The 11,516-nt window shown below is 46.5% G+C and overlaps 1 protein-coding gene across 3 annotated transcripts in view; it reads left to right on the top strand.

Moving 5' to 3' along the window:
* Window positions 1–11,516, top strand: part of Iqcg (IQ motif containing G) — a 36,066-nt gene that overhangs the window by 13,931 nt on the left and 10,619 nt on the right. For 2 of the 3 annotated variants that reach the window (XM_021185250.1, XM_021185251.2), the window contains exons 5-8: window positions 340–468; window positions 4,046–4,127; window positions 8,845–9,006; window positions 10,514–10,588. In XM_021185250.1, the coding sequence (XP_021040909.1) occupies window positions 340–468; window positions 4,046–4,127; window positions 8,845–9,006; window positions 10,514–10,588 (448 nt within the window). The remainder of the gene's footprint in view (window positions 1–339; window positions 469–4,045; window positions 4,128–8,844; window positions 9,007–10,513; window positions 10,589–11,516) is intronic. The other variant, XM_021185252.2, reaches the window with a different exon arrangement.

Here is an 11,516-nt window from a genome sequence, read left to right as displayed (position 1 = left end):
GCCCTGGCTGTCCTGGAACTCACTTTGTAGACCAGGCTGGCCTCGAACTCAGAAATCTGCCTGCCTCTGCCTCCTGAGTGCTGGGATTAAAGGCGTGTGCCACCACGCCCGGCTGTTTGTTTGTTTTGAGACAAGAGTTTCTCTGTGTAGTTTGGACTGTTCTAGCACTCACTGTGTAGACCAGGCTGGCCTAGAGCTCACAGAAATCCAACTGCCTCTGACTCACCAGTGCTAGGACTAAAGGTGTGCACCACCACCACCCAGCTGGGCTTCTGCAGCTCTTTAAGGAGGTAGGGCAGGATGTCTTACCAGCCTATCTTTTTTTGTTCCCCGTGGCAGGCAATATTTCAGTGATGTAATTGTGAATGCCATGATGGAGATGCAAGATTCTGGCTCTTTCACCAGTCTCCTGAAAGCCTTGGGCAAAGAAAGAGACAGCAAAATGAATTTCCATGATGTCATCACAAGGTCAGGGTGGTGATGGACTTGTGTGCTTTGTGATTCTCTTTTTGGATGCTCTAACTGTGTGACATAGGCAGCTCTCAGAGCTTCTCCTGCCTCACAGTAGCTGATACTTCAGGTCTGCTTTGCAATATTTCTTTGCTCACATGTACATGTGTGTGGTGCACAAGTGTGTGTATGCATGCTTACATGTGAGGGGACACACGTACATGTGTAGGTGCATGTATATATGTATGTAGGCCTGAGGTTAACACTGGGAGTCTTTCTTGAGTGTTTCCCAACTTAACTCTTTGAGATAGAATCTCTCAGTTGAAGCCAGAGCTCACCTGCGCAGCTTGCCCTGGGGACAGCCTATCTCTGCCTTCGAGTGCTGGGATAACAGGTGTGGCACTTATGTAAGCTCTGTCCATCTGAACTCTGGTCTTCACGTTTAAGTGGCAAATACTTTAACCAACGAGCAAGCTCCCCAGCTCTGCAAATTTGTGTGTGTGCATTTGTGTGTAAGTGTAGGCATGTGTGTGCCACCGTGTGTCACTGTGGAGGTCTGAGGACAATGGCAGGCGACGACTCTTGCCTTCTATCTTGATTGAATGGAAACAGGGTCTTTCTGTTTTTTTGTTTCTGTGATGCCTCTGAGGACTCCCTTGTATCTGGCTTTCATCTCACTGTACAGTGGGTTACAGGGGAATGCTACTGCACCTGCCGTTATGTTCCGTGTCTCCAAACTCAGGACCACACTTCCTAGTCAGCACTTTACTCACTGAGCAATTTCTCCGGGCCTTGCTTTTTATTTTATGGTGGCATAAAACTTACCAGAAGTCCTAAATTTCCCAAGCACCAAATGTTTACATTCATTCATTTATCACCGGAAGGCAGACTCTAGGGTTCTCAGCTCCTGCAGATTCCTGGCTCCGATGGGGCAACTGTTTAGATGTCCTTGGTTACTTGGATCCACACTATATTAAGAATACCATAGCTCAGTTTGGGGTACAGGATTGTAATCTCAGATACTTGGAAGCTGAAGCAGGGGGATGGCAAGTTAGAGGCCAGCATGGGTAAGTTATGAGACGTAAAAAATAGCCGAGTCAGTGCTGGGAGGCAGTCAGTGGGAGAGAGACTGCCTGGCACACAGAGGCCTGGGTTCAGCCTCTCGCACTATAACGAGGGAAGATACTGCTTCTCTGCTGGCTGTCCTTTTTAAGACAGACCAGACTGAAATCCCTGGACAGTGTCCTAGGCTGTGGTGTAGCTAACAGGGAGCACTTTGTAAACACACTAAGCTCCAAGCTTGATCCACAGCACTGCAAGCAAACAACACAATAGCAAGCAAGAAGCTGGGTGCCTGCCACAGGGCATTTTCCTTCCCTGGGATGTTCAGTACGTTCCAAAGATATCCAAGATAGGGCTAGCGAGGCGGCTCAGTGGTAGAACACCTTTTTTAGCATATGTGACAGAAAAGAAATATTCATTCAGGGTGTTGAGGCAGGAGGGATTTTAGTTGGAGTGTAGCCTGGGCTACGTAGTGACACCTTGTCTCAGATTTAAGAAACAAAACAAAAACAAAGGACTGGAGAGATGGCTCGGCAGTTAAGAACATTGGCTGCTTTTCCAGGTAGCCAGGTTTGGTTCCAAGCAGCCACATGGTGGCTTTCAGCTGTGTGTAACTCCAGTTCCAGAGGCCCTGGTTCCTGACCTCCGTCTGTTCCTGCCTTCACACAGTGTACACACATACACTCAAACATACTTACTACATATAAGATTAAGTAAAAGTAAAAATAAAGCAAACATGCCTTAGGTCATGGCTCTATGTGAAGTGCTGCTGGCGTGTGCTAGCTGCCTGGTAATAACAGTTCCTATTAGAGATCAAGATCCACCCCTCGCTAGCAGGCCAGGCCTGGGCTGTCTCATCCCATGGCAGATAACTGTACATGCTGTAGATACTGTTAAATAGCCTTTATGAGAGGCCATTGTGTTGACCTGAACTCCTACACTAGTCTCCAAAAGGCCAGGCCAGAATGGCTTTATGCCACGTAGTTAAGCCAGACTTTAAAAAAGAGCAGTTTTCTAAAAGCCAGGAAATTCACAACAGCCAGCCAGAGAGTCCCGTGACTCTCTGTCATAACTGAAAAGGCTGTTCTGTCTAAGGGGGCCCTTTAAGGAAAGTCATTTTGAGATGCCCAGTCTGCCTTTCATTCCTAGTTTCTGCTGGCTTGGTCCATCTCTGCCTTTGCTGAACTCATCCGACTTCCTCTATGTCATAGACACACAGCCTGTGAATCTACCTCTGTTTCATAGGTGTTCAGCACATCAGGGCACCTTATAAGTGAGATGATGCCCTTCGTGAATTGGAATAAAGCCAGTTGGATTTGAAGCTAGATTTGCTGAAGTTTTATTCGTTGACAATTACAAATGAATTCTGATTGGGCTTCACTTCTTTTAAATTGTTAGATTTTTTTTTTTAAAGAGCAATTTTAAGTTTACTAAAATATTGAGAAGACAATCAAGAATTAATGTGTCATGTCTTAGTACCTCTGTGCTGCTGTCATACACACTGGGAAATTTAAAAGGAAAGGGGTAGCTGGGAGGTGGTGGTGTACACGCTTAGTCCCAGCACTTGGGAGGCAGAGGCATGTAGGTCTCTGTCATAGAGTTCAAGGCCAGCCTGGTCTATAGCACAAGTTCCAGGATAGCCTAGGCTACACAGAGAAACCCTGTCTTAAAAATAAAACAGAACATACAAACAAAAAACTAAGAAAAGTGTATTTATCCAGTCACTTTCTGTCTTGTTTTCATTCTAATCTGATTTCCTTAGCTTTTAACCCATGTCATTATAAAAATGTTTATGGTGCCAGGCATGGCAGCTTATGACTGTAATTCTAGACCTGGGAGGCTGAGCTATGAGGGCTGCCAGGAGTTTTGTCTAGCCTGGGCTACAGAGTAAGTTCCCGGTTAGCCTGGGCTAAAATGAATCCCTGTCCAGGCAGTAGTGGGGCAGCTGTGAGCTGTCCAGCACAGATGCTGGCAGTCAAACTCAAGTCCTCTGATCGTGACTCTTGAGCCATCTCTCCTGCCTAGAACCGTTTTTTTTGTTTTTTTTTTTTTTAAGAAAGATCTATTTATTTATTTATATTTTTTGGTTTTTTTTGAGACAGGGTTTCTCTGTGTAGCCCTGGAAAGATTTATTTATTATATGTAAATACACTGTAGCTGTGTTCAGACACCCCAGAAGAGGGCATCAAATTTCATTATGGATGGTTGTGAGCCACCATGTGGTTGCTGAAATTTGAACTCAGGACCTTTGGAAGAGCAGTCAGTGCTCTTAATCGCTGAGCCATTCTCTAGCCCTAGAACCTGCTTTGTAAATGTCTGGTTGAGCCTAACACTTGAGAAGTCCTGTTCATTTTTTCCCCATTATTCATTCACTTTACATCCCAGCTGTGCCCCGCCCACACCCCCCACCTGTCCCTCCCCCCAGTCCCCCTTGTCTTCTCTGAGAAAGTAGACCCCCTACATATTCCCCCAATACCCCCTCCCTGCCTCCACTAGGGAACAGCTCCGTTCTTACCGTTCTTACCTCTTCTAGGGAGGAAAAGGGAAGAAAACAGATAAAAACTCTTCAAAAACAGTTACTTGATGTCAAAAGGGAGCGTCAAATGCAAGTACAGGTAAGAATTATCCAGGAGGAGGCCAGCAAAAGCTGCAGAGCTAAGCCTACTCCGTGGACGTCTCTTTCAGAATGAGCTACGGAGGCCATTGTGTTGGCTGAGGTGCTGCCTGGGTGCTGGTGCCCACCTTCAATCCTGGCATTCAGCAGGCCGAGGCAGGAGGATGTCTGAGTCTTAGGCCAGCCAGGGCTACTCGGTGAGATCTTTGGGGAAGAGAGGAGAGAAAGAAAAAGGTACAAGTGTGTCTAGTGAAACTGGGGGCAGCCCCTTGGGGGTTCTGGTCTGCTGTTACCTTCCTAACTGCAGACTCCACACAAGTTTCCTCTCCTGAAAAATTCTATCATAATTTTACAATTCTTGATTTTCTAAAGATGACAGAAGTTGGAATCAAGTTTCATTTGTTGTATGTGCTTCAGCCTGGCCCACCCCACCCCACCCAGCAGTGCTGGTATGGCTAGATAGAAATGTTACCGGATACAGAACTGAGAGGCATAAATATGCTTGGTCTCCTGTAGCTCAGGCTGGCTTAAACTGGCTGAGTAGCCAAGGATGACCCTCTCCTGCGCCCACATCCTGCGTGCTGGAGTCGGGGCGTCAGGGGCGTGTGCCCTCACACCCCACGTCAGGACTGTTTGCTGTAAGTGTGACTTCCATTACTTCAGGCCACTGCTTTCCTGTTTTCCTCTTGCCATCCAACCAAAGTGGCAACCCGACGCGCCAGAGGAGTTATGGCCTTTCCTTGCTTCTAATTCTAAATCTCGATGCTCGGGCTCCCCAAGCCAGGGTGGGTTATGAGAGCTCCTGCTACCATTGCTTTGGCTCACTTCTTACGGCAGCTACAGGGCCTCATGAGCTGGCTGATTCTTATGTCGCTGGATCACCTCTGGATCCAATGATGTGTTCAGACCATGTCTGACAGCAGAGGCAGAGGCAGCTTTGGGTAGAAAGTTTAGTCTGCCATGAGAACCCACAAATGCCCTGTGTCAGTCTGAGGACCTAGGACACAGGGAAGCGCCTGGCTCCATGGACAATCAGGAAGTCAGGCTGTGGTAAGGATGAATCGCTGAGGGAAAGGTGAAAAGAATTCTTAGCCTGTACCGTGGGTGGCTGGCTTGTGCCATGCCTTGTGGGCTGTGTGGCTTGCTGTGAAGATAACGGAAAATAGCTCTTACTCTGTGTCTCACACTGTCACTAAATGTGACAGCCAGCAGGAAGGAAATTAAACTATTCAGAAGCCTAAGGCAATAGAGTTAAACCCAGATGTCTTTGGCTTTTTTTTTTTCTCAAGATTTATTTATATGAGTACACTGTAGCTGTCTTCAGACACAGCAGAAGAGGGCATCAGATCCCACTACAGATGGTTGTGAGCCACCATGTGGTTGCTGGGAACTCAGGACCTCTGGAAGAGCAGCCAGTGAGTGCTCTTTTTTTTTTCCACAGTCAGTGTTATAAACAATTAATATTACATAATATAAACTTTCTGTTTGCCATATAACTCTTTCATAGCCTTCCAGTTTTTAAAAAGTGATTTTTGAAATTATGTGTACTCATGTATGTTTGTCTGTGTGTGAGTTTGCATCTATGTCTGAGTGTGTGTGGTTCTTTTTTTTTTTTTTTTTTTTCAAGAGACAGGGTCTCTCTGTGTAGCCCTGGCTGTCCTGGAACTCACTCTGTAGACCAAGCTGGCCTTGAACTCAGAAATCCTCCTGCCTCTGCCTCCCAAGTGCTGGGATTAAAGGCATGCACCACCATGCCCAGCTTGTGTGTGTGTGTGTGTGTGTGTGTGTGTGTGTGTGTGTGTGGTTCTTAAGTACAGAAGATGGACATTGCATCCCCTGGAGCTACAGTTACAGTTGGTTATGAACTGTCCACCATGGGTGCTGGGAAACACAGTTAGGGGCCCAGGAAGAACAGGAAGTGCTCTTAGCCACCTCACCATCTCTCCCCTGACTTCTAGACAACTTGATAAATCCAACCAGAATATGGGTACATCTTGTCCTGTGCTAAAGTCGAGATGCAGATTTTCTTTCAGTTTCTGAAACATATCCAGGTCTTAGCTGCCCAGGGACTCTCACGTAAACTTGGGCCCTTTTCCTTTTTTAAAAAAAAATTTTTTTGTTATTTTACTTTCTTTTTTAAAAAATGATTTTATTTATTTATTTATTTATTTATTTATTTATTTATTTATTTAATGTATATGTATGTACACTGTAGCTGTCTTCAGACACACCAGAAGAGGGCATCAGATCACATTACAGATGGTTGTAAGCCACCATGTGGTAGCTGGGATTTGAACTCAGATCAACTGGAAGAACAGTCAGCGAGCACTCTTAACCACTGAGCCATTTCTCCAGCCCAGCTCTTTCTTTTTTATTGAAAACTTTCTTGTCCTCATCTTTCATGAATTGGCTTACTTATCTTTCAAGTGTCAGGATAAGTAAGTCTCCTCAGATGGCCCTTCTTAGACCCTGTGCTAAGGGAAGTCACTCTTACTGTTTCCCCCGAGCCTCCTGCCTTCTCTACCACACCCTGTTCTCTGTCTACTGCTTAGCTAGGTGTCTGCCAGTGAAGAACTGTCTTTTTTAATCAGTGAGTTTTGAGACTTTAAAATTGTGAGGCACTAGTAACCATCAGAGGTCTATTCTCATGTTCACTGACTCACTGTGGCAGAGTTTTGTCGACTCAACACAGGCTAGAGTCACCTGGGAAGAGAGAACTTCAATTGGGTTGTTTCCATCAGATTGGCCTGTGTGTCTATCTGTGGGGCATTTTCTGGATTAATGATTGATGTAAGGCAGCCCAGCCTGCTGTGGGAGACGTCACCCCTGGGTGGTCCTGGGTTGTATAAGAAAGTAGGCTGAGCAAGTCTGTAAGCAGCACCCCTCCATGGCTGCTACTTCAGTTCCTGCTGCCTTGAGTTCCTGCCAAGACTTCCCTCAGTGATGGGCTGTGACCTTAAATCAGAAAAACCCTTTCTTCCCCAAAGTAGCTTTTGGTCAGTATGTTTTATCACAGCAATAGAAAGAAAACTAGGAGACACTCAGTATATATGCATTCCTACATGACTACAGGTTCTCAGTCCACAGACCCAACCAACCAAGCAGAGCCAGTTTGAAAGAACTTGGATCTGTACTGGATAGACCTTATGGGAAGGACTGGAGTATCTTCAGGTTTTGTTATCCTGGGGAGAAGTGTCTTTGAACCAGTCTCCAGTGGGAGTGGGGTTGAGGTGGGTGTGGGGGTAGGAGTAGGGGTGGGGTGAGTAGAGTCACTCACTAGGTACTAATATTCTGGGTTTTGGAAGGTGAAACCTAGGCCCTAACTAACTTGGCCAATTTCATACAACTGGTTAGTCTGTGGCAAGTCGGATCTTGGGATCACCTTTGACCATTGCTCTTTCTACCAAAGTGAGACCATAATGGCAAATCTGTGGCAAATACTGACTACCAGAGAAGGTTCTGGAAAGACTCGGTCTGTATTTGCTAGTTTGTCTGCTTGCTTCCTCCCTCCCTCCCTTCCTCTTTTCCTTCCTTCCTTCCTCCCACATTTATTTATTATCCTGCGTGGGAGAACATGTGTGGAGGTCAAAGGAGAACTTGAGGGACCCAGCTCTCTTACTCTATCATGTGGGTTCCAAGGGTCACTCTCAGATCCTAAGACTTGGTGGCAAGTGATCCACTGAGCTATCTGGCCAGCACTCTGCATTGTTTTGAGACAGGGTCTCCTGTAGCCTGGGCTGGCTTTGAGCCGCTAAGGATGTAGCTAAGGATGACCTTGGACTTCTGATCATCCTGCCTTCCTTTTCCCAAGGGTTGGGATTATAGGCATGTACCCCATTGCTTCATTTCCTTTCCTTCTTTGAGACAGGGTCTCAGTGTATATCTCTGGCTGGCCTAGAACTTGTCATGTGAACAGGCTTGCTGAAATGCACACTAACCCACCTGCCTGTGCCTCCAGAGTCCTGGGTTAAAGATGTGGTCCACCATGCGCAGCACTATTTGTAATGAGACAATTTCTCCCTCTGCGGACCTGGCTGGCCTAGAATCTGTGATAAGCCTAAGGCTTATGCTTGGCCCTAAGGCTCGTTTTTCTTCATGCTGTTGTGAGAACTAAATACATTCCCCTTAGTGTGCTAGCAGAAGCCACCTCCATGATGATCTTTCTTTCTTTCTTTCTTTCTTTCTTTCTTTCTTTCTTTCTTTCTTTCTTTCGTTTGTTTTTTGGTTGGTTGGTTTTTTGAGACAGGGTTTCTCTGTATAGCCCTGGCTGTCCTGGAACTCACTTTGTAGACCAGCTGGTCTCGAACTCAAAAATCTGCCTGCCTCTGTCTCCTGAGTGCTGGGATTAAAGGCGTGTGCCACCACACCCGGCTTTATTTCTTTCTTTCTTTTAAAGATTCACTTATTATTATATCTAAGTACACTGTAGCTGTCTTCAGACACACCAGAAGAGGACGTCAGATTTCATTAAGGATGGTTGTGAGCCACCGTGTGGTTGTTGGATTTGAACTCAGGACCTTCAGAAGAGCAGTCAGTGTTCTTAACCGCTGAGCCATCTCTCCAGCCCTTGATGGCTAATCCTAACACAGCTGAGAAGGCGGAAACCTCAGTTAAGACATTTACTCCATCAGATCAGCCCGTAGGTACGCCTTCGGGAATTTTCTTGATTTATAAGCTCGATGAATTTTAAGTTCAGAAACCTGGCCTTCTCTCTGCAGAATGGGAACGAATACATTGCTCACCTCAGGGACCAGCTACAAGAGATGAAGGCGAAAACCAACTTGGAGAATCTTTATATGAAAAGAAATGCTGAGCTGCAGATTTCCCAGACCCAGAAGAAATGTAACCGAGCAGAAGAACTCTTGCTGGAGGAGATTGAGGTAATCTGTGCTACATTAGGCTGTCTGGGGATGGAGCTCAGTGCCAGATTCTGATCCAACTTTGAGTATCAAGAAACAGCAGAACAAGCCGGGCGTGGTGGCACACGCCTTTAATCCCACCATTCAGGAGGCAGAGGCAGGCGGATTTCTGAGTTCAAGGCCAGCCTGGTCTACAGAGTGAGTTCCAGGACAGCCAGGGCTACGCAGAGAAACCCTGTCTCNAAAAAAAAAAAAAGAAAGAAAGGAAGAAAGAAAGAAAAAAAAGAAAAGAAACAGCAGAACAAAAGGAAAACTCAGGTAGATAGATGATTTGATGATGTCATGTGGGCTGTCACTTTTTTAAAAGTAATTTATCTTGGACTGGAGAGATGAATCAGCTGTTAAGAGTATGCATTTCTCTCAGAGGACCCGAGTTCGGTTCCCAGCACCCCTGTTGGAAGGTTCACAACATCTTGTGACTCCAGCTCCATAATTTAAAATTATGTGTGGATGTGCCTGTGAAGGCAGGAGGCTGTGTCCCACAGAGCTGGAGTTACAAGATGCTTTTGAGCCTCCCAACCTGGGTGCTGGGAGCCAAAGTTAAGTCCTCTAACCAGAGCAGCGTGCACTCCTAACCGCAGAGTTTGCTCCCACCTCAGTGAGGTGTCAGCTATGATAACGTGCCAGCAAAACAAACAAACAAAACACAAACAAAAACGAGGACCAGGAAGATTAAGGTTTTCCCAGAGGTCAAACATTAATTACTCACTGGGGTCTTAAATCCTTGTGAGTAGAGACTTTAGTTGCTATGCCTCCGGCTTCCCGGTGGTGTGCAGGAGAAGCCCGCCGTGAAGCTCCCCTCCCCATGGGCTCTCCAGTCACCCAACCCCTCTGCTTCCCCATGCCCCCCTCTTTCTTCTTCCGGTGGGCCACAGACTCACTTTGTAGTGCAGGACTGGCTTTAAACTGATCCAGCTGCCTCAGCTTCCAGAGTTGTGGGGTTCCAGGTGTGGGCTGTCGTGCCTGGCTCTGACTGAACGTTTCACCACACACACTTTTTTTTTTTTTAAGATTTATTTATTATATAAGTACACTGCAGCTGTCTTCAGACACAGCAGAAGAGGGCGTCAGATTCCATTACAGATGGTTGTGAGCCACCATGTGGTTGCTGGAAATTGAACTCAGGACCTCTGGAAGAGCAATCAGTGCTCTTAACCACTGAGCCATCTCTCCAGCCCCGACCACATGCTTCTTGAATTGCTGTAATTTCCTTCTCTGGGTTGAGAATCTTGAAGCATTGTTTCCAGATGATGAGACTGTGGTGGCCTTTTCTGGGGCCCTTATGTGTATAATGGAGTGCCAGCCCATGGCTCTGTGGTGTTTGTGGAGTACAAAGAGAGTTGAGTGGAGCCACACAATAGCTCTGTCAGGAAGCCTTGGCGTTCCTGGGGTCTGGGCTGCACCCATCATCCGGGAACTGTGGATCTCAGCTTTGCCGTGTAGAGAGCTTGGTGTTGGTGTATTACAGAAACTGAGGATGAAAACTGAAGAGGAGAACCGGATTCACACGGAGATCGAAATGTTTCTTAAAAAGCAGCAGCAGGTGAGCCGCCCAGGAGTTTGATTCCTCAATTGTAAGACCCTACTTACAACCAACCCACTTATGGCACTGGAGAGATGGCTCAGAGGTTAAAAGCACTGGCTGCTCTTGCAGGGGATCTGGGTTCAGTTCCCAGCACCCACATGGCAGCTCACAATTATAACTCCTGGGGGGACTCTTCTGGCCTTCAGGGGCACTGGGTGTACATGGTGCACATACACACATACAGGCAAACACCATATACATAGAATAAGGTAAAGAGATCTTAAAAAAAAATCCACTTACACATTTCTGAAAAAAGCAATGCTTTTGTATTTAAGGACAGTGGTGTCTCACGATGTCGTCTGGTTGGCCCATAGTTCACTAGGATTCAATATCTCTGCCTCCCAAGTGCTTGGTTAAAGGTAGATGCCACTAAACTTAGCTGCAACTTTAAAAAAATCTTCTAATGGGCTAAAGAGCTGGCTCAGCAGGCAGAATGTTTGCTGTGTAAGCGTTGGACCTGAGATGGACCTTAATGCTCACAAAAAAACAGGCTTGGGATTACACGGGTAATCCCAACTTCAACATGATGGTGGAAAGGTCAGATCTCTGGGGTTTGCCGACTGGCTGATGATAGTGAGAGATCTTGTCTCAGAAAACACAGTGGGGTGCTACAGAGACAGCCTAGTGCCTCAGAGTGCTTAGTACTCTGCAGAGGCAGCCTAGTGCCTCAGAGTGCTTAGTACTCTGCAGAGGACTGGGAGGCTCGCTACTGCCTGTAACTTCACTTCCCTCTTCTTGCCTTCACAGGACTCCGTGTGCACATGGTACACTTGCACACACTCTGACACACACTCTCACACACACATACACACACACAACACACACACACACAACACACACACACCACACACACACCACACACACACACATACACCACACACACACA

This window comes from Mus caroli, chromosome 16 (assembly GCF_900094665.2).
Source record: "Mus caroli chromosome 16, CAROLI_EIJ_v1.1, whole genome shotgun sequence".
NCBI classification, from domain to species: domain Eukaryota; kingdom Metazoa; phylum Chordata; class Mammalia; order Rodentia; family Muridae; genus Mus; species Mus caroli.
This window is presented reverse-complemented; position numbering and strand designations above follow the sequence as displayed.